At 42.6% G+C, this 24,135-nt stretch overlaps 1 protein-coding gene across 1 annotated transcript; it reads right to left on the bottom strand.

Moving 5' to 3' along the window:
- Window positions 1–4,746: 4,746 nt before the first annotated feature.
- On the bottom strand, window positions 4,747–23,554 carry LOC115460312 (putative ribosome-binding factor A, mitochondrial). Its single transcript, XM_030190102.1, has 5 exons — window positions 23,362–23,554; window positions 16,516–16,558; window positions 15,254–15,430; window positions 11,972–12,084; window positions 4,747–4,817 (listed from the first exon to the last, which is right to left on the bottom strand). The coding sequence occupies exons 1-5, from the start codon at window positions 23,493–23,495 to the stop codon at window positions 4,802–4,804; spliced, it is 483 nt and encodes a 160-aa protein (XP_030045962.1). The 5' UTR covers window positions 23,496–23,554; the 3' UTR covers window positions 4,747–4,801.
- Window positions 23,555–24,135: the final 581 nt, after the last annotated feature.

Below are 24,135 nucleotides of genomic sequence, written 5' to 3'. Positions count from 1 at the left end.
AGTTACTCCCATCTCCAGGTCATTTATAACTATGTTAAAAAGCAGCAGTCCCAGCACAGACCCCAGGGGAACCTCACTAACTACCCTTCTCCATTGAGAATACTGACCATTTAACCATATTCTGTTTTCTAACTTTTTTAACCAGTTTTTAACCCACAATAAAACACTACCTCCTATCCCATGACTCTCCAATTTCCTCTGAAGTCTTTCATGAGATACTTTGTCAAACGCCTTCTGAAAATCCAGACACACAATATCAACCGGCTCACCTTTATCCACGTTTGTTCATCCCTTCAAAGAAATATAGTAGATTGGTGAGGCAAGATTTCCCTTCACTAAATCCATGTTGACTTTGTCTCATTAATACATGCTTTTGAATATGCTCTGTAATTTTGTTCTTTATAATAGTCTCTACCATTTTGCCCAGCACTGACATCAGACTCACTGGTCTATAATTTCCCGGATCTCCTCTGGAACCTTTTTAAAAAATTGGCGTTACATTGGCCACCCTCCAATCTTCTGGTACCATGCTCATTTTTAAGGATAAATTACATATTACTAACAATAATTCCGTAAGTTCATTCTTCAGTTTATAAGTACTCTGGGATGAATACCATCCGGTGCAGGAGATTTGCTACTCTACAATTTGTAGAACTGCCCCATTACATCCTCCAGGTTTATAGAGAATTCATTCAGTTTCTCCGACTCGTGAGCTTCAAATACCATTTCTGGCACCAGTATCTCTCCCAAATATTCCTCGGTGAACACCAAAGCAAAGAATTCATTTAATCTCTCAGCTATAGCTTTGTCATCCCTGATAGCCCCTTTTACCCCTTGGTTATCTAGCGGTCCAACTGATTCTTTTGCCGGCTTCCTGTTTTTAATATACCTAAAAAAAAGTTTTACTATGTGTTTTTGCCTCCAATGCAATCTTTTTTTCAAAGTACCTCTTAGCCTTCCTTATCAGCGCTTTGCATCTGACTTGACATTCCTTATGCAGTTTCTTGTTATTTTCAGTCGGTTCTTTCTTCCTTCCATTTTCTGAAAGATTTTCTTTTAGCTCTAATAGTTTCCTTCACCTCACTTCTTAACCATTCTGGCTGTCGTTTGGTCTTCCGTCCTCCTTTTTTAATATGCGGAATATATTTGGCCTGGGCTTCCAGGATGGTGTTTTTGAACAGCACCCACGCTTGATGTAAATGTTTGACCCTCGCAGCCGCTCCTCTATGTTTTTTTTTTATCGTTCTTCTCATTTTATCATAGTCTCCTTTTTTAAAGTTAAACGCCAACGTATTTGATTTCCTATCCTGCTTATAATCAAACGAGAAAAACGCCCAAGTTCCGACCTAAATCGGGAGATGGACGTTTATCTCACAAAAACGAATAACGCAGTATAATCGAAAGCCGAACTTGGACGTTTTCAACTGCACTCCATCGCGGAAGCGTACAAAGTTGACGGGGGAGTGTCGGAGGTGTGGTGAAGGGGGACTGGAGCATGGTTATCACCCGAACAGAGATGGGTGCCTTTCGCCGATAATGGAAAAAAAGTATGCGTTTGTAGCTAGAATTTAGGGCACTTTTCTTGGACCCTGTTTTTTCACGAATAAGGCCCCAAAAAGTGCCTTAAATGACCAGATTACCACCGGAGGAATCGGGGATGACCTCCCCTGACCCCCAGTGGTCACTAACCCCCTCCCCACCACAAAAAATGATGTTTCACAACTTTTTATTTTCACCCTCAAATGTCATACCCACCTCCCTGGCAGCAGTATGCAGGTCCTGGAGCAGTTGTTAGGGGGTGCAGTGGACTTCAGGCAGGTGAACCCAGGCCCACCCACCCCCTACCTGTTACAACTGTGCTGCTTAATGCTTAGTCATCCAACCCCCCAAACCCACTGTACCCACATGTAGGTGCCCCCCTTCACCCTTAGGGCTATAGTAATGGTGTAGACTTCTGGGCAGTGGGTTTTGAGGGGGATTTGGGGGGCTCAACACACAAGGGAAGGGTGCTATGCACCTGGGAGCGCTTTAACTTTTTTTTTTTTTTTTAAAGTGCCCCCTAGGGTGGCCGGTTGGTGTCCTGACATGTGAGGGGGACCAGTGCACTACGAATCCTGGCCCCTCCCACGAACAAATGCCTTGGATTTATTCGTTTTTGAGCTAGGCGCTTTCATTTTCCATTATCGCTGAAAAACAAAAACCCAGCTCACAAATTGTTGAATACAACATGGACGTCTATTTTTTGCAAAAATACGGTTCGGTCGCCCCCCTTCACGGACCCGTTCTCGGAGATAAACGCCCATGGAGATAGACGTTTTCGTTCGATTATGCCCCTCCACATATACTTACTTCAAAGCTAATATCAAATCCGATCATATTATGATCACTGTTATCAAGCAGTCCCAGCACCATTACCTCCCACACCAGATCATGCGCTCCACTAAGGACTAGGTCTACAATTTTTCCTTCTCTCTTTGGCTCCTGTACTAGCTGCTCCATAAAGCAGTCATGATTTTGTCAAGGAGTTTTACCACCCTAGCGTGCCCTGTTACATTTATCCAGTCAATATCGAGGTAATTGAAATCACCCATCATTGTGTTGCCCAGTTTGTTTGCGTCCCTAATTTACTTTAACATTTCTGCATCCATCTGTTCATCCTGGCCAAGTGGACGGTAGTACCCTATCACTATCCTTTTCCCCTTTAAAGACACATGGAATTTCAATCCATCGGGATTCCAAGATGTGTTTTGTTTCCTACAGAATTTTCAATCTATTTGAGTCAAGGCTCTCGTTAATATACAATGCTACTCCACCAATTCGATCCACCCTATCACTACGATATAATTTGTACCCCGGTATGACAGTGTCCCACTGGTTATCCTCCTTCCACCAGGTCTCAGAGATGCCCACTGTATCTAATTTTTAATTCAGTGCAATATGTTCTAATTCTCCCATCTTATTTCTTAGGCTCCTAGCATTCACATATAGACATTTCAAACTATGTTTGTTGTTCCTATTTACATCATGCTCAGTACTTGACAGTATTAATTTGCAATCTTTTGTCTGATTTTTTTTTATTTAAGGACACCTGATCTACTATGGTCTCTTTTGCAACCTCACTGCAGGTCTTTTTCTGCTGTCATCTACTATGTTACTATATGTTACTATCAGGATATTCTAGCATATTATCTGGAACATACTGTTACGTTCCTCACCTGATTCCAGGCCTGCGCGTCTGATTCGCCAGTGAGGTGCGGTCCAGCAGAGCTAGCCGGCTTTTTGATGTTTCTCCAGGATGGGTCGGTTTCAGTTTCCCAAGTCTGGCAGCCGTCATCTGGCTTAGAGCATGGGCAGCGGCCATCTTGGCTAGCTCAGGAGGGGCGGCCATCTTGTATAAACGAGATCAGGAAGGAACTCCATATTTGGTCTTGGGAGGATCTCCTATGGGGGCAGCCATGTTGGCTTCACCTGAGTTTGGTTTGCTCAGATTTCTTCCCTATTTAAAGCACTGCCTCCAGGCCTTCATTGCTTCGGCCTCATTTGTTCTGAGGAGTTGCTGTCGGAGTGTTGTTCACCGACTTCCTTCTGTTCCTGTTTTTCCTGTGTATCAGACCTTGGCTAGTTATCTCGGATTTCGCTTGTTTGCTGCCTGCCTGACTCCTGGACTGATTTGACTATTTCTTTGCCTGTTGGAGTACTGATTCTGGACTGTGTCTGTTTCCTGCTATCCTGGTCAGCGGCTGTGCAACCCCGCCAGTTCCTGAAGTCTGGTGGCCGCCTGCAAGCTGGCGGCTCAACTCCCTGTGAACGGTGGTCGCTTCCCAGTGAAGCTAGGGTTGTCTGGCTGCCCTGACCGAGTGCGGTGTCACTCCACTCCATTTCTGCCGTGCTCAGTCGGGGGCACAGGAGCTCACACTACCAGGTCATAACAACTACAAAATGTAATAGGACGCTGTGGCGAAACAGGGGTTTTCAAGCTGTGAACGTAATAATATTTTCATGCAGTGTATTTCTCTTGTTCGGTCAGCAGGTGGTGCTTGTCTGCGTTTTAAAGCTGTTGCAGAGAAAAGCTGTTTTCTTTTCAGTTTAGCGCTTTGGAAAGGCAACCTGCAGTGCCATTGGACACAAGCACTTATCTTAAAGGGTTAGGTGGTCTGTAGGATCCAGGAACTGAGCCCAACTGTTGCTTCTCAGATGGTATGCAGTGCCCTCGGCCCAACGCTGGCCAACATTTCGCTTTGCTGCATCAGGGTCCCAAATGGCAAGAAATCTTAGGCTTCATCACAGTTTTCTGCACATATCCCCGGGGATGCAGCGAAGCGAAATGCTGGAAACCGTTGACAGCCTAGTCTTGCCTAATGGTTGAACTAGCCCTGCCCACTTCCACAAGCAAAATGCAATCTTACCCATGGAAAGATCTTTTAATACTGCTCACACCAAGCCCAACATGAAGTTCATAGTCTACAATTATTACTGCACAAAGCATACTCATGGAAATAAAAAAAAAAAAAGAGAAAATGAAATCAGAGAGAGATGGCTAGCATGTTCTGGATGTTCCTCCTTGGTAGCTGTACATGGACTTCTCCTGGTGGTGGTTGACAGGATTATTCTTGATAAGATTGTTAACCCAGAAATCCACAGGTAAACCAATATTTGTGGTTCTTCCACATTTAGGAACAATATATGTAATACAAATAAATAAATAAATACACCCCCACACAAAAAACCCCACCACTTAACACTAACCTGACATCATTATGAACGTGGTCATCATCATCATCTGGTCCGAAGTCAGCAATTTCTAATAATTTTTCAACCTGTTAATATATGAATCTAGTATGAGCTCTCCAGCCATTCCAGCAGTGTACTCCCACACATTCTTAGTTCTAGAAACATACAGCTATCTCCTCAGCAAGTTCACTGGACAACAGAAATCATGTAAGAAAATCCTTTTTACAATAATATATTAAATTTCCCTGTCATAAGCTTAAAGTTATGACAGCAATCAGGGTAACCCAGTATATATTTCTTCTTCATTTTATTGCAGGTTTTTTGCCTTCTCAGTGCAGACTATAATAAATTGGGGGAAGTGTTTCCAATGTCCGGCTAGGTGCCTACCTAGGCAATAATGATTATCACACAATATGGTTTGATATAAGGGCAAAAGGGGAGTGCAGACACACAAAACTCAAAGTACTGCATTTCAGACAAGTTGATTTTGGTAAAATGGGGGAATACCTGAAGGCGCTGATAGCATGGGTAGGCATAGGAGAAGTGGAAGCGAAGTAGTCCAAGCAGAAAGCTGCTATAAATATGGCAATAGATTTTTATACAAGGAAAGTAAACAAAAACAAGTGAAACAGGAAGCCTATATGGTTCTCCAAACAAGTGGCCAAAAAAGAAGGGCAAAAGAGGCTGGGTTCAAGAAATATAGAACACAAGAGGATCATGGAAAAGATTACCAGATTAAATTCAAAGAAGCAAACACAGATATATGGCTAGCGAAAACACAGGTGGAAGAAAAAATGGCTAAAGATGTAAAACAAGATGAAAAGACCTTTTCAGATAGATTGGGGAAGGGAGAAAAGCTAGGAATGGAACTGTAAGACTGAAAGATGCTGGAGAGTGATGAGGATAAAGCAAATGTACCAAACAAATAGAAAATCTTGTAGAAGGACTACGGTCAGCTGCCGAGGGTATAACTGGGAATAGTGTGGATATTGCACTGTTCACGGAAGAAAATGTTTATAAACAACTTGAAAATCTTTAAGTGGATAAAACTATGGGGCCAAATGTGATACATCCCAGGATACTGAGGGAGCTCAGAGAAATCCTGGCGGGACCTTTTAAGGATTTATTTAATAGATCTTTACAGATGAGAGAGGTTCCGCAGGATTGGAGACGAGCTGATGTGGTCCCTCATTACAAAAGCAGGGACACAGAAGTGGGAAAAATAATGGGAGTTGCTGCTGAAGGAAATATTGTTTTTCTAGAATCCAACAGGTTGCAGGATCCGAGGCAACGTGGTTTTACCAAAGGAAAATCCTACCAAACGCATCTGATTGAATTTGTTTTTGACTGGGTGACCAAGAACTGCATAAAGGATATGTGCTAGATGTAATCTACTCGGATTTCAGCAAAGCCTTTGATACAATTCCTCACAGAAAAGTCATAAGTAAGTTGAGAGGGCTGAACTTAGGAATCAAAGTGGTGAACTGGATTGGAAACTGGATGACTGACAGGCGACAAAGGGTTGTGGTAAATGGAATCCGCTCAGAGGAAAGGAAGGTGAGTAGTGGAGTGCCGCAGGGGTCAGTACTGGGGCCAATTCTGTTTAATATATTTGTGAGTGAGAGACATTGCTGAAGAGTTAAAAGGAAAAGTTTGCCTTTTTGCAGATGACACAAAAATAGCCAACAGAGTAGAAACCATGAGAAGAGATCTCCAAAAATTAGAGGAACAGTCAAAGGTCTGGCAGTTAAAATGTAATCAAATTCCTCTAAAAGTACCCAGAATTGTTCTAATAATAACAAACTAAAAATATATAAATTAAATATGTGAATAGTACTTAGAGTGATTAAGTGACTCGCATCAAAGGGTATGAATACCCAAACTATGCACTCAATGTTTGACCATCATTGCACCGTACTCCTACCACCTCCTAAATCCTGGAGGCATAAGCCAAATTCAGTCACAAAATTGTTATAAACCGCAATCAAGTTGGATAGCAATAATTCAATGTCCTTATATACTTATCTGAGGGCAGTAATGTTGGTGATGGTGCATGGTTTCAAATCAATAGAGTTGACATCCCCTACTGATGCGTAGACACCCTGTGTATAACCAAATGAGTGTTCCTCTGTGGTCGGCATCCAGGCTGTGGGGGTGAAGAGTGGATTTGGATGTTTTTTACCCATGGACAGCCGAATTGTGGAGAGTTATAAGACAACAGTTTAAGCATCTGTTCTCTTGATGACACCATTATATCAGTGAAACACAACCCTATGTTGAGAACGAGACTTTTGTTGAAATTACAGATGAACATTCATTTGGTTCTACACAAAAAGGGATTTAAAACGATTCCCAAGACCCTTTAAGATATTTCAACCATAAAAGCTTTATCACTGAGGATTAATAATTTGCGACCTGGGAAGTTTTCTGGAGATTGTCCTGACCTGAGTATTTTCATTTTGTCTACAACAATCATTTCAGAAACAACAACAAAAAAAAAGCAAAAACAAGTGAAGAAAATCAAAACCAGACAAGAAAAACAGAGTTAAAGAAGCCACATCTATGTGCAATGTTTTCAGAAACATAGACAATAAGCAGTAACAATCAGCTCTGTTCAACTTGACAGTAAACTTTGATTCTTTAGCTAATTTCTTTGAGCTCACCCAAGCTCTGGGGGCAGCCAGGTTCAAAACAGTGTCAGTAAATACCTTAGATGGAAAAGGATGGGATTTATTCATGCATTTGTTATGCTATTTATTACACCATAGAATTTAGCCAGCAAGGCCAAAAAGATTCACAATGTGAGGCCTGTTTCCAGAGGTTCCAGAGGAGGCGGGCTTAAAGGAAAAGGATTAAAGAATCTGAACAATAGCTTTGTGGTACAGCCCAGTATTCATACCTAACCAGTATGTACATGAAACGATCCAAAGTACACATTATATTTAATGCCAGAAGTACACAGAATTTGAATTACGTGATAGATCCCAGATAGATGGACAATATAAAAGATGAGGCAGCACAATGTCAATATGAGAGCAGTTAAATATTTCAGCTTTAGTGGATATTCATTTAGAATATAAGTAATTAAGTATTGCCATACTGGAAAAGACCAAAAGGTCCATCAAGCCCAGCATCCTGTTTCCAACAGTGGCCAATCCAGGTCACAAATACCTGGCAAGATCCAAAAAAGTACAAAACATTTTATACTGCTTATCCCAGAAATAGTGCATTTTGCCCTAGTTCATTAAATAATGGTCTATGGACTTTTCCTTTAGGAAGCCGTCCAAACCTTTTTTAAACTCCGTTAAGCTAACCGCCTCTACCACATTCTCTGGCAACAAATTCCAGAGTTTAATTACACGTTGACTGAAGAAACATTTTCTCCGATTAGTTTTACATTTACTACATTGTAGCTTCATCACATGCCCCCTAGACCTAGTATTTTTGGAAAGCATAAACAGACACTTTACATCTACCCGTTCAACTCCACTCATTATTTTATAGACCTCTATCATATCTCCCCTCAGCTGCCTTTTCTCCAAGCTGAAGAGCCCTAGCCGTTTTAGCCTTTCCTGATAGGGACGTCGTCCCATCTTCTTTATAATTTTCGTCACCCTTCTCTGCACCTTTTCTATTTCCACTATCTTTTTTGAGATGCGGCGACCACAATTGAACACAATATTCAAGGTGCGGTCGCACCATGGAGCAATACAAAGGCATTATAACATCCTCATTTTTGTTTTCCATTCCTTTCCTAATAATACCTAACATTCTATTTCCTTTCAGCCGCAGCAGTACACTGAGCAGAAGGTTTCAACGTATCATCAACGACGACACCTAGATCCCTTTCTTGGTCCATGACTCCTAACGTGGAACCTTGCATGACGTTGCTATAATTCGGGTTCCTCTTTCCCACATGCATCACTTTACACTTGCTCACATTAAACATCATCTGCCATTTAGACGCCCAGTCTCCCAGTCTCATAGGTCCTCTTGAAATTTTTCACAATCCTCCCCGCGATTTAACGACTTTGAATAACTGTGTCCATCAGCAAATTTAGTTACCGCACTAGTTACCTCCCGTCTCTAGATCATTTATAATACGTTAAAAAGCAGCGATCCCAGCACAGACACCTGGGAGCTCTTTTGATAACTGCCTCAAAGTGGTGAACAGCTTTCCTTAACATTATGGGTGGAGGCCTACTCTCTATGTATTTCAGGAATAATTAAAAGCTCATCTATTCGATGTTGCATTAGATTGACTGGATTATGTTCATTGCCCTGTATTAGATTTATATTATGGAAGTGTTATTTTATTTTCTTTGTATCTTTTTATTGTATTCACTTGTTTTTCTGCTGTTATAAAGGTTTGTTATTTGATTATATAAAGTACTTACTGCAGTGTACACTCTGTAGTGTAGACAAATGTATATAAATTAAATACCTACTATTAAAGTTAAAACTGCTGTTAGGAAACAGAATCATTTCTTTTTGGATGTTCACATTTTTAAATCACCTCTTCGAAAGAAAGTGTATGAGTCTGCACGCTCACTTAAATGCCCCATGCTAACACTTCCATTTTGTAGTACATTAGGGGGAAAGGGAATGGGACTTGATATACCACCTTTCTGTGGTTTTTTGCAACAACATTCAAAGCAGTTTACAATCGGGCATATTTTCAAAGCACTTAGCCTTCCAAAGTTCCATAGAAACCTATGGAACTTTGGAAGGCTAAGTGCTTTGAAAATATGCATAATAGTATATACGGGTATACACAAAAAGTAGCACATATGAGTTTATCTTGTTGGGCAGACTGGATGGACCGTGCAGGTCTTTTTCTGCCGTCATCTACTATGTTATGTTACTGTGTTATGTACTTATTTGTACATGGGCAATGGAGGGTTAAGTGATTTGCCCAGAGTCACAAGGAACTGTAGTGGGAATCAAACCCAGTTCCCCAGGATCAAGTCCACTGCACTACCACTAGGCTACATTAGCAGCGAACTGGTGAGACAAAGTGCACTAGAAATGGCAGGTGCCTCCTGGCTTTTACTTTCTTGCCTGTTCGGTTCTCCTGTGACTGCTTGTGGCTTACCTCTAATATGGCCGCATCTTCTTTATCTCTGACAAACACGAATGGGGGGATGCCTCCCATGACCTGACGTGACATCAAGAGATACCTGCAAAACAGTGTGGTCAGGTAGTAGTGCTCCACTGCAGGAAATCACCAGTCTTTAAAGGATACAATCTAATGAGAAGGAGGGCAGGACAAGTTTTACATGTCAGTGCAGCAAAGCCCACAGATTCTTGGTGTCTGACAAGAGCAATATTAACACTGGGCTGGTAGCTGGAACTAGATTTATTATTTAGATTTTTGCTCACAACCTTTTTCAGTAGTAGCTCAAGGTGAGTTACATTCGGGTACTCTGGATATTCTCTGTCCCAGGAGGGTTCACAATCTAAGTTTGTACCTGAGGCAATGGAGGGTTAAGTGACTTGCCCAAGATCACAAGGAGCAGCAGTGGGATTTGAACCGGCCACCTCTGGATTGCAAGACCGGTGCTGTAACCACTAGGCCACTCCTTAGCTGGAAGCTGAACCTCTCTGTAATACCTTGGACATTCCCCGGAGCCAGACCTCACTATTCTCTGCCACACCCAGAATTCTTTCCAAAACCCTTCTTAGCTTTGCCATCAGTGGTGATGACTTTTATATGGGGCCACACTCCACATTCCTCCTCTTTGTAGAAGTAAGCCTGATCTTTTACAGAGCCCCACCTTGGCTTCCGAGGAGTAAGCTAGATGTGGTGGAAAGACAGGTCTTTGTTAATGCTTTTTCTGTAAATTATAACTTGTTTTAACCACTTGATAAATTTGACAACACATGCACAAACACACAAACTGCCAAGTCAAGAACACTTCCTGAATCTTGTAAGGAAAGCAGATACCTTCACTAATTTGTCAAAAGCAAACCATGCAGCTAGGGAAGGGAAAAAAAACCCCAAAAGTTAATTCCTTCCTTCTTGGATGTGGATTCTAAACTTTCTTCCTCTTAAACTATGTGCATTTCAGAGCAAATTCTGCTGGTAGTCTTGTTACTCAATACTTTTTAAATCTGCTACACTTTCATAATGCTATCCTCTTTTTCCTCTGGCAGCATTTCAAGAGTGACTTAAAAAAAAAGTAATTACTTTGCTTAATATTCTGTAGGGTGGAAATGGTCCTTGACATGGGAAAATTCCTTTTTTTTCCTGTAACCTCTCTTACATTGTTAATATAATTGCTATATGGCAGAGGACCATAAGAAACCAGGTCCTCTGTATTTTTGTTACTGCTGTACTTGTTGGGGTTTGAATTCTGTGGGTGGGATATAAGTTTTAAAAAATGTACTGATGACCGTTTCATTTGTTTGGCAGTTCTGGATACTCCTTTGTCATCAATAAAATTGTTTAAAGTAAAAAATAATTAGTTTTTAAAAAGACCTTAAAACCCAAAAGTAAAAACATGAGTGCTGAGGTGTTGTTTCTAACTACATGCCGTATACTATAATACCCACTCACAAAGAAAAAACATTCAGCAAAATACAACAGGTTCATTGGTCACCAGATAGTAGACATGCTTCTGTTCTGAGAGCCATAAGACCTTGCACCATGGCCTACTCCAAGTTCTGAAGGTAAAATAAACAAGCCCAGGGATTTCCAGGTGGAACAGGTACTTTCAAAACAAACCAACCTGGCTCTAAAAAAAAAACCCAGATCCTCTTACACCACTTTCCTCCTCCTCGAGCACTAGTGAAAGGGATGTGAACACACACACACAAATATTAATCTCTTAATTAACCATTTCCTTCTCACAGCTTACAAAGGCATAAACAGTGATGATGAAGTATCTTTTGCCCTGATCACAGCTTACAAATAGTAAAAGCAACAGTGATGTTTGTTAGGGTGTGAACAGCCAGGTGCTTCTACATGCATGGGTATGCGTGCCTAAGACCAAAGAACCAAGGGCCACTGTCAGGCTGTCCGATACAAAAGGACGCCTGTAGCCTCTGATCAAACGTGGTGTTCATAATAAAACAAAAATACATTTTAGTTGCCGTAACACATTTCTTAAAGGGATAGAACTTGCGTAAAAATGCAAGCAAAACAAAACAAAAAAAAAAAACCCAACAATTGATAGGTATGTGATGCAGAGTTGAGCAGAGACTGTGGTGCTTATGCCCAAGAGCTAACAGTCCATACCTAATACGAGAAGCGTTTTTCTGTAAGACTTCTTCCATGTGCTTGTCTCTCTCTGCATCACCTGTGATCCTCCAGTAGAGGCGACACGCTGAGAAGTCGGGTGCTAGCGACACCTGCATGAAAAAGCTGCACCATGAGTGAGCTGTTTAAAATGCGCTAACAGCATAGTGGGAAAGGGAAGGAAAAGGGGAATGGGACTTGATATACCGCCTTTCTGTGGTTTTCGCAACTACATTCAAAGCGGTTTACATAGTATATTCAGGTATTTATTTGTACCAGGGGCAATGGGAGGGTTAAGTGACTTGCCCAGACTCACAAGGAGCTGCAGTAGGAATCAAACTCAGGGCTAGATGCACTAAAGTCCTCGGAAGAGCCGTTCCCTTACCGATTCCATAGCGAATTGGTAGGGAACGGCCATGTATCAAGGAAATGGAATGCAAATGAGCTGCTCGTTGTAGCTCACTTGCATTCTCTATTTCCTCGGAAAACAGTTGGCCGGTCGAGCATGCGCAGAGCAGCCAAGCGTTATGCTGGCTGCTCTGCGCATGCCAAAGACGTCCAAAAAGGATGTCCCTGACGAGCACTTGTCAGAGCCACGGGCCGGAGCGCAAGCTGCAGCTGCCAGTACAGCCGGTGATCCCTGCTGCCCCACTCTTGGAAGAAGGGGTGCATTGCGGCTGACCGTGCAGACCCTCCTCCCCGGGAATGCGCGGCGATGGGGGGTTGAGAGTTGCACCAAAATACCACCGCAGGCATCAGGATGTGCGAGGACGTTCTAACATGGACGTCCTTCACTGAAACATAAAAAAAAAAAAAGTACGGCCCTGACAAGCAATTGGACGTATTTCCCCAGATTTTTTTGTGATGCGTGTTCTTCTGCGAGGACGTCCAAATAAAAAAACTAGTTGGACGTCCCTTTCAATTATGCCCCCCTCCAGGTCTCTCTCCACCAATCACAGCGCGTTTAGCTGTCACCGGTGTCAGCTAAACGCCCTGTGATTGGTGGAGAGAGACCTGGAGGCGGGCATAATCGAAAGGGACGTCCAACTAGTTTTTTTATTTGGACGTTATCGCAGAAGAACAGACATCACAAAAAATCTGGAGAAAAACGTCCAATTGCTCGTCAGGGCCGTTTTTTTTTTTAATGTTTCAGTGAAGGACATCCATGTTAGGCGCTTTGAGCACTTGGACGTGGCTAGGCAGTGAAGGACGTCCATAAAGGACGGCCCTGACGAGCACTTGGACGGTTTTTTTCCCCAATTTTTTTTTGTTACATTTATAGAAGTTTTTAAGAGGCTGCACGGCCCCAACGAGAGGTACAGACCTCCCGTTAGATTTTCCACGGTTAGGCAATCGGAAAATGGTAGTGCATCTCATTACAATACGATTTATACACATTGGGGTACTAATTTGCTCATCTGCATTCTGTTTTCGTTAGCTGCTACCGTGATCGGAAAATGGCTCGGATATGCATTTAGTGCATGCCACGGATTACTACTTGCTCGTTAATGGCTCGTTAAGTTTAGTGCATCTGGCCCTCAGTTCCCCAGGATCAAAGTCCACTGCACTAACCACTAGGCTACTCCTCCACTCCTGCATTAACTGCTAATACACACTCACTGCCATGATAAACAGCGAGCATGGTATGGGCAGTGGCAGCCTTGCAGTCAACATGGGAGTCACTACCACCCATTAAACTATTAATGTGGCAGATAATGCAAAACAGTTAACACCACCTTAAAAGTGTAGCTAACTGCATGCTGCATTATCGAATATAAACCAATGTTCAGTTGTGAATTTTGCCCCAGACTGGTGGCATAGCTGAAAATCCAGGAAATACCTCCAACAGTTACTGCATAGGTTTTATGCCTAACACGTGTTAACTGCAAAGGTTAAGGTACGTTAGGCACAAACCCCCGGATTCTATGTAGTGCAACTTAAGTTGTGCGTGCAAATACAGTCGTATTCTGTATTTGCACGTGCAACTTAATTAGTTGACAGGCCAATTAGCGCTGATAATTGCCAACAAGTATTGACACTAATTGGCATTAATTAGAACTTACATGCACAGCTAAGCATATTCTGCACCGTGATGCGCGTAAATTCTAAGTCGAATAGTTGAAAGGGGGCATGGCCAGGGGCCTGGAATAGGCAAGTCGTGGGCACTTCTAAAATCTATACGTGTTGTAATAGAATACACCCAGTCCACACCTAATTTAGATATCAAGATTTACACCAAGCTTTATTGTGATGACTAAGTGCTGTTAATGTCTCCATAAGATACAAAAATTTCAGACTGTTTCCATGAACCAGTACTTGGAATTGTTTGTTTTCCAAAGTTTTGCTATTTCATATCAAGCAGCCAAAAAACAGTAAGTTGTTTTTTGTGGGGGGTTTCCAGGATAAATAGACCTGCTCCTAGGAGACACATTTTGGGTGAATAAGTCCGAGAAGTGCCCAATATAGACCGTACTTCATCTCAAACATTTTCCCCAAAAGACCGTATCACTGAACATGACCTCTCTGAATGGCTTTCTAAAGTAGTTTTCTGTACAATGCTTAAGCTTCCCAAGCATTGAAAAGTTCATCAAACAAGAGTATATCAACTCCAAAGTGAAATTAATTGAAAGCCGAGAAACTCTTGGACCTGCTGTTGCTTTCTCTGTGGTTCAGTTCCTTGCCTGTTTATGGTAAGCATGAAAAGAGTCCTTTTACATTCTGAAGAGAAGATAAAGCATAATTTTTTCTATTTACCCTCTAATTTTATGATGATGATGATGGATATTTGTAGCCTACTCTATCCCTAAAATTAGGTTCATAGCAGGTTAACAACAAGAAAAGGATACATTAAAGCAAAAAGTATAATAATGTTAATTCTGTCCAACAATTAGATTAACTATATCATCATGGTAAGAATTAAAAGCATGTATGATGAGCAGTTTTTTTAAACATTTAAGGCCCTGTTTACTAAGGCACGTTAGTGTTTTTAATGAGCCTATAATTAGCGCGCACACTAACCATGTAGGAACCTATAGGGATATTATAGATGCATACATGGTTAATGCACCTATAATGCGGCTTGGTAAAGAGGGCCCTTAATGTTTTATATATGTTTCATTTACTTTTTTAATGTTATATGTTTTTATGATATTTTATATGTGCAATTATAATCCTCTAATAACTTGGCCTGAACTTCTGCTATAAGTACACAAGCAGCAGCAAGCATGACTGTGGTCTAGGCCTGCAGAACTGTTAATGGTGCACTACATTTGCTTTCCTTACCTTGGAAAGTTCCGCCTGGAGGTTATACAGCTCCAGACTGACCTCAGCAGAGTTCAACAGGTCAGTTACTGCTCTGTACAGGATAACATTCAAAGCCCGCATGCGTATGCTGTCCTCCCTTTTCCTTTTTGGTGGCAAAGCTTTCAGTGTGCCAATTACGCTGGACGGCTTGTACTTCTTCACAGAAACAAAATACAAATCCTGAGGGGGGTGCACAAGTCCGGAAACACTACAGAATTTATACAACAACATCCACCCGATTTGTTTCTTTCACTTTGAAAACTAGAAAAATTGAAGAATGGATAAGGTACAGTACAACCTGCCTGTGCCAAAGGCTGCAGCCTCCTGATGCTAAACCAGAAAGAAAATGAAATCCTTCAAAAGCAAAATGGGGGGAAGGGCGGGAAGTGGCCTTAAGAAGCAGACAAAAGCTTCCAAGTTTGTCTGCTGGCACAATTTTGAAAGAGCACATTTTAACCCAAGGCCTTAATTCATTACAGCTTCTGGAAAGAACATTCCATGAAGGGAAGGGGTGAAAAGAGCTGTAAGACTTTAGTGGACAAGGGCTAAATATTGAGAACTGGAGAGCAGTTCCAACCCTGCACATCTGAAGCTGCTGTAAGATTTCCACAACGAATATGCATGAGATTGATTTGCATGTAGTGCTTCCATTGTATGCAAATAGATCTCATGAATATTCATTGTGGAAATCTTGAAACTCCAACTAGGTTATGGCCCCTGTGGTAAAAAAAAAACCCTCAAAACTGTGGTTCCCTGTAGCTCCTGGCCCAGTGCAAATGTCTATGCCAAGTAGACCACAGCAACTCTTCACAATAGCTTAAGGAACGGGAACTGAATTCACACACTGGGAAATACCTGACAGGGAGTTTTAAAGCCAGGGGCAGGGCAGCTTCAACAATCATTAGTTCATAAAGCTCTTTTACCACAATTGTCCCCTTTATCTGGCCTATTTCCTTTCGTAACTCCTCACTTTCTTCATTCTTCCAACAGTCGCAAATTGGTGCTCCCACCAGTGTTACCTGCCTGTTTAGAATCTACTAGGACCTGTGCATTCTTCTTTTTGGGTTCCCTTCTTTGGAATTCCCTATCTCCCACTTTACAACTTTCTTTCCAAAGGATGGTCCTATTGTTATGTTGCTATCCGGTTTTAAACTACAGGCCCCCCTCCCATATATCTCACCATATATCCTCTCCTAAAATTGATAATTTAAGAGATCAAAGTTTTAATTTGCAGAACTTACCAGCTGAGATCCTAATGTAGGACTTTCATACCAAAACTTCTTTCTGTTTGGGTGAAAGGGGGGGGAAAAAGCACATTGTTATAAACTGAACTGTCTCAGGCTAATTTTTATGGAAGTTTTGTATCAGACAGTAACACACAGCCCACTAGACAGATCAGCATTTGAAAGTACAGGCCCTGGAATGCTCATAGAGATGTTCTTTTGCTTGGTACACTGTGAGTTCATCACATATTTTTGACATCACAAAGAATGCTGCCATACAAACACTTGTTTGAGGTTACACAGGTTTTCTTCATTTTACCTAGCCAGACATTTAGAAGGCTGGTAATGTGACCGGCAGGAGAAAAGGCATACTCCAACGACTCAACCTAAATGCCTAACCCCGCAATACATCAATATAAATGTTCACGTTGGACATAACCTAACCTACTCTTCCCCTTGACCCCAATATGTCTATCAAATCTGACCATTAGCCTGTCTTAACTCCACTTTGTATCTTGCCGGTACTGGCGACTGCCACTACTGCACTATGTAAGCCACATTGGGCCTGCAAATAGGTGGGAAAATGTGGGATACAAATGCAACAAATAAATAAATCCTCAAATTTATATTCCTTATTAACCTACTACCTTTTGACCGCCATCCGAAAGAGGTTTTCCCCCCTTAGACATAAAATAGAATATACCCTTTTACCGACAGGAAAAAACACATTTTTATATGTATACTCTTTTCAATTTGAAGGATTTTAAAGGCTAAAAGCTTTCACTCATCAAGGTAGAAGATGCCACCAAAGTCTATGGAGATTAATATTTAGTAATTCATTTGGTAATGAATTGTACTCTTCAAATATTTAGCAGCATAACCAGAGTAAAGTTTTCAAAATAAACATTTTTATGTGAAATCATTTTTATTATTAAACAGAACAGAGCAAAACAAAACAATCAAGGCACATGATCCACCATAGGCTGCCAACAAAGAAAAGTACTTTGAGTTGCACCAAACAGTATATAAGGTCAGATGCTGCAAGGAAGAGCTAAAGATCAGTCTAAGTCAATTTAAAAGACAACTCCTGGCTGCAGGCTGTAAGGTAGACCAGAAGCACTCCCAGCAATGTCTGACTCTCCGACCAGGAGTGGAAGATCTCTGTTATACTCTTTAATTTCATAGCAAAATAAACATTTTTAAAGCTGGATATTCCTAGGGTACCTGAATATAACTCACTTTGAACTACTATTGAAATAAATATATTAAAGAGAGAGCACCATCAACTATAAAACATAAAATAATTTTTAAACTTCTGTTCAGGACTCTCAAATATTTTGGTTGTTTCCCAATACCTTCTAATTTAAAACAAATGTAACCAGGAAGGTGGCTGTCACGAAACACCTAGTTACCAGCCTGGGGTTATCCCACAGCCACTTAGAGGGTCTATCCCCAGCACAGCTCAGGTCCGCCTGCACCTGCCGCTTGTGCTTTACACTAGCACCCTCCTCCCACCGACTGGGTCACAACCCCTTCTGGGTGAGTCTCCTGCTCTCCAATTATCCCCAGTTATTTCTAGGTCACTGAAGCCACACTCCCAGTGGTCCCCCAGTTCCCAGAAAGCACTCACAGACCCAACACACAAACCACCAGGATTCTTTATCAGTCCAGACAAGCAGAGAAAATTGTGTTTGATCTCATAAAAATTGAACAGTGGAACAAAATAGTGCAAATAGGCAAGCAATAACTGAAATATGGATCAATTACAACACTAACTAAACATCTGCATACTGGCTAAACAGTACCTGGGAAGATCAAGACATATAATTCACCCAGCCTCAGCAAAGAGATCTGTCTCTCTTTCTTCCTGGCTAAGACTGAAGCAACAGCCAGCATCTGCTGGGTAATTTTCAAAACTCCAGGCCAATCAGAGCCCTGAACAGTCAAGTTTCAAATAAAAACTGGTTACATCACTACAAGCACTTCCTATTTATTATCTGTGTGCCAAATAAAGAAAGAGAAGTCAGCCCTCTGTAACAACTTTCAGCATAAACATGCACCATCTGCTGGCCAAACAGGAGAAATACACTTCAGAACATAATGCAGGAAAATATCCATTTTACATGCTTAAAACACACAGTTTCTTCTCAGTGACCATCTTAGTTTCAAAGAACTCCATTCTCCCACAATGCACTGAATACACGAAAGACAAGAAGGGAATGAGCCAGCAACGGTAACAAAAATTATTTTCAAGAAGTGGTTAATATAGAGGTTTAAAATGGAAGTGAATGACATGATTCTACCTGACAGTTTGCAAAAATCAAGGAATATTCTAATTTCATATAAGAAATCTCTATTAGCTGTGCACCAAATAAAAGAGGAATTCTGGTGCTGATTATATATGCTCAAGCTCGGAAATTCTATATCGATCGTGGATTGGCCTCATCTTTGGCTTTATGAAAGATGATTATCTTCAACTATGAAGGACTACTGAAAAGCATCAAGGTTGCAAAACAGTGTGACTAAGCAGTGGTCAGGGCCAGAGGAGCACTGTAATGCATAGGAAGTATAACCAGTAGGAAATAAAGGTGGTATGACCTCTAATGTGAAGGGAGCCACATGCACAGTCCCCATGACAGCCTTGTTTCCTTGTCCTCCAATTAGTTTTCTCTTTAGGAAGGGAGGAGGGGGTTCAGCTGCTGCAGAAATCATCCGCATGCAAGGATTGCTTACAAGTTGCAGGTGCAACCTCAACTGGAGAATTGTGACCAATTCTGGAAGCGCTCTCTCCAGGATGAAGATTAGAAATGTTTTTGTTTTTTTTTGGTTCAGAGGAGAACTACCAAAATGGCAAAGAATCTGTACCATAAGCCAAATGAAATGGTGAATGGGGTATGATAAACATTATCACATCTCAAGGGTATAAATAATGTACAAGAAAAATCTTCAGTGGAAAAGAAATTTTAGAATAAAATGTCATTGTGGGGTGAAACGGAGTAACAAGCAGAAGATACTGGATACACGAATAGCCTCTTAGTAGAAGTTAGATTATCCTTTTATTCCATTCCTCTTTCTACCTTTTTGGGGGTAATCATGACCTCCACCATGATGCCTTTGATATTTTCTTGCCAAACATTGCAGAGGTTTGCCATTGCCTTCTGCAGCCACAGCACCAGTCTCCCCTGCTAGTTTTCTCATCAAAGCACTGGCCCTACTTAGCTTTCAAGAGTTAACAAATTCAGGTTCTCTCCCAAGTCAGTGTTGCTTGGCCCAGTACAGGCAATGGAAGTAAAAAATCAAGCTAAAACCATATAAATCTCCTAATGACAAGAAAGGGGTATGGGGTTACAATAATGTAAATTTTTCCCAAGCTCCCTGACCTATATTCATTCTTATATCCCACAGTTATCAAAAAACAAGTTTGGTTCAATGTGGCTTACAATTAGTAGTTAGGAGAAATTACAGTGGTGTTTTACGCTTACAATTGCAATTAGAGACAGTAAAGAGCAAAGGTATGGTTAGCCATACAATTTCTTGAAAAGGTCGGTTTTTAAATGAAGTCAAATACCACAAAATCCTGGCTAGAGAAAGGTGACATGAGGTGCTCTTTGTGAAACACAGCCATGCATAATTTACAGAAATGTTAAAAAAAACTATTAAAATAATGCCACTAAATGGGTGGTATGAGAGACCCATTTTGGTTGCTATGGACAATCAGAAGCTAATCATTTTTATGGTACTACACCTGCAAAATGTATTTCCTTTCCTCCACCTACACCACTCCCTCCTTCCTAAATGATTCTCAGTAATATACTCCCTGGGTATCAAAACTAATCATGAACATAATCCTATATAATAAAACACACCTCCAACATTCTGAAGCTGACTGCATGGCTGAGGCATTCCTGCTCTCTGTATCCATCTCCTGAATTGACATCACGTACTTCCGGGTTCGTCACAAGCAGAAGTGACCAACCACACGAGGTTTCTCGGCTTCAGAATGTTGGAGGTGCATTCTACTAAATAGGATTGGTCAGTTCCTTGAAGCACAGCCAGAGCTCAGCGTCCTGCACAGTAACACTCAGACACCAGAGAGAGAGGGGGGGGGCTGACACCAGACGGGGGGAGGTATCTCTGTCACACACACACACTCTCTCTCTCACAATGTCTTTCTCTCTCTCACTCTCACACACTCTGTCTCACACTGTATCACATTCACTATGTGTCACACAGTCACTCACACACTCTCTTGGTCTCATACACTCAGTCTCACAGAAAGTCTGTATCTCACACACACTCTCTCTCTCGCACACACTGAATCTGTGTGAAACACACTCTCTCTCTCTCACACACAGTCTCACATACGCACTTGCACACACTCTCATTCTCACACACACACATTCTCTCTCTCTCACAGACACACTCGCACCCAGACTCACTCTCTCTCTCTCTCACATACACACACACTCGCACATTCACTCTCTCACACACAGTCACTCTCACATACACTCTCTCAAACTTACACACTCCGAGGAAAACCTTGCTAGCGCCCGTTTCATTTGTGTCAGAAACGGGCCTTTTTTTACTAGTCTCTCTATATAAAAGGCAACCCCAACGTTCTAATGAAGCCTCACCGGAAACTTGAAGGGGGCGAGATATCCGGTTTGCCACAGACTGTGTGCCCCGCCCTCACATCACAACGTGATAACGTCGAGGGCGGGCCAACGACGCGCCTCAAGCATGATGCGCCAACGGCCCCGTCCATCTCGCCGTCGCTCCCTCCTTCACTCGCCCCCCTCCGTCTGCCCCTCACAGCGCCTCTCACCTCAGAGTGAAGGCGCTGCAGCAGGCAACAGATGATCGTTTCCCTTTGGCCCTCCCTCCTTCCCTCCCTATGTCCCGCCCTCGCAGAATTTACTCAGACAAGGGCGGGACAGGGAGGGAAGGAGGGAGACCCGAGGGGAAACGATCACCTGTTGCTTCTGCTGCAGCGCCTTCACACGGAGGTGAAAGGCACTGTGAGGGGCCGACCCCCCCCAAGCAACACTGACCCCCCTCAAAGCCCCTGAACCCCCTCCAAGCCCCCAAAGTCGCTGCACCTCCCACCCCGCCCCCTCCGAGTCCAACCGACTACTTCACTAAGAAAGCTACAGCATGTTCACAGCTCCTCCCACCACAAACAGGTGAGCCTATTTAGTTCCCTTTAAGCAAAGAAGCCAATTTGGTTGATCTCTATTTCCACTGTCCCGCGCAGCCGTCATTGCTATACACTCAACATAAAGCAACCAAACGTATGAGCTGCTGCATCCAGGTTGTCGTTCTTTATTATTGCTCCATCTGTAACAACTGTGAAGCTGTTTCATTTGCACCCCCCTCCAAGCCCACAGCCACTCCCTCACAGTTCGCCATCCGCCCCCCCCCCCCCCCAAACATTCACACACACTCTCTAGCACACACAAAACAAAAAACCTACTGGTAGCCACCAAACACACGACCTGAAGGATCCCTCACTTTCAACCCATCACCACAGGAAAGCAGCCCCCTCTTCAAAACTCCCTCGCCAATCCCTCACAGTTCACCATCCCACACCCCCTCCCCCTAACATTCTCACTCACACACACCATCACACCCTCCCAACTTGCCTACCCTGCCCACCCCTCCCTTTCCCACCCCTCAAACAACATTCTGACAACAAAAACACAATATCTATCACACACACAAAAACACTTCACTATTGCCAACAAGCCACAACACGACCTGAAGGCAGTGGGCCACCACAAGCAGGTGGCGGCCGACCACAAGGCCCTGGAGAACACCTGGAAACTTATGCACAAAGTGGTGAGTTGCAGCGGAGTGGGAGAGGGGAGGGAGGACGGCCTGCAAATCGGACAACAGGAAAGGGGGCCGTGGAACTTGGAGGGGAGAGAGGGTGGCGTAGGACTCGGAGGGGACAGAGGAAGACAGCGAGGGAGGGGGGGCTAATCTTGCTAGCGCCCATTTCATTTCATACAGAAACGGGCCTTTTTACTAGTGTTCCATATTACTAAACCCATCAGGATTTTATCTGTCCTTATGCACCACTCTATGGGTGGACTAAAACTTGAATAACAAAGTTGCACTTTTACCTGCTAAACATACTACAAAAGATGCTCCCCAGTACTTCAACCCCAGCAACTTAACTTCTAAGTTATCATAAACGGGAAGAACAGCCATGCTTTTTTCCCTTACAGCCTTTAATCCTGTTAAAGGTCCTTCCCCATTCTGCGTCTATGGGAAAAGTGAACTATGACAACTGCGATCATAATTTAACACCTGAGCCGCCGGCAGGCTTCAGCCAAGATATTAAGGTGGCTCATTCTTTACGGGAGTACCGCTTCATCTCAATTATTTTATTTAAGTCAAACTGAACCCCTGCATGAAACTCCTAGAATACAGAGCACGTTGAAGAGACTTTCCAGCCATCTCTGGGACAGAACCTAAGCAAACGGAGTAAATCGATCAGGAGACTGGTCTGAAAGACAATCACTACAGTAGCGTAAAGTTAAGCTAGCTTCACTCCAAGTTCCCAAAGGAGACTGGTAAAACTTGGATCCTGCTGTTTGCATCCGCGGGAACTGCGAGGTCCACAGGATCCAAGTTTTACCTGAACCCGGCACCTAGCTTTGGAAAGTGTCACAAATGCATAGAGATAATCACCTACAGTTTGTTTCTAGACTAATCAGTTTAAGATGACAACCACACTACTTTAAGCAAATAAAACTTAAGTTTGAAAATCATAAGAGAAATCACATCAGGGCTTTTCTGCTTTCGTTAGAGCAAAAACACGACAGTGCAAACGGTAAGGCCGTGGCGTTCTATCCGTACTTGTTCTTAGTAAGGAACTTGCGGAGCAGGCTCTTGGCGGCGACCCTTTGAGTGCAGTGCAAACCTCTGGCCCCTCCCGCGCCCTCCTGCATTAGCTGCCACTGCATGGCAGCGCACAACACGCGCCGCCACATTATGACGTTCACTAGCTGCCAGGCAGCAGCTCCTTCGGGTAACAGATGCACATTCTAGTTCCGGGAGGGACTGGCGCGAGATCCGACCTGACGAGCGAGCGTTCTTTGCAACTCGCGAGCGCCTCTGGTGCCCAGGAGGACGCACTAATGTATTTATTTATATTTACAAAAATGTGTTGAGTATTAACGTCCTAAAACCTGCATAAAATTATGTAAAACTAAAATAAACCCTGGATCGCTTAGCCAAAAATCTACATACATGTTATCAAAAAGGTCAAAATTCAATCAGGATAATGCCTTCTTTGAACAGGTATGCTTTAAGGCAGACCTGTAAGACATGCCCCTGCCAGGAAGGTTTGAACACCACCTTGGTAGTATCCAGACTCAAGTTACATAATGTAAAATTGGCTCCTAAGTAATTGTAATGGGGAGAATAGGGAGGATGAGTATTTTTAGTGTGGCCCGCAGCCCGCCCCATCCATAAATGCGCGGCTGCTGTAGTGGCCCATCATTACTTGACATACCTGCTTTAAGATGTCTTTGAAACTGTAAAAGGCCAGTCATACTTTGCAGTTCAAAAGGAAGAGCCCCACTGTGTTGAGCCAGCACTATATAGAATAGTTGAACCAGTAATCTTACC

The sequence above is a fragment of the Microcaecilia unicolor genome, chromosome 1, assembly GCF_901765095.1.
Source record: "Microcaecilia unicolor chromosome 1, aMicUni1.1, whole genome shotgun sequence".
In the NCBI taxonomy this organism is placed as follows: Eukaryota; Metazoa; Chordata; class Amphibia; order Gymnophiona; family Siphonopidae; genus Microcaecilia; species Microcaecilia unicolor.
Note: the sequence above shows the minus strand (reverse complement) of the source record. Positions and strands in the feature narration are given on the sequence as shown.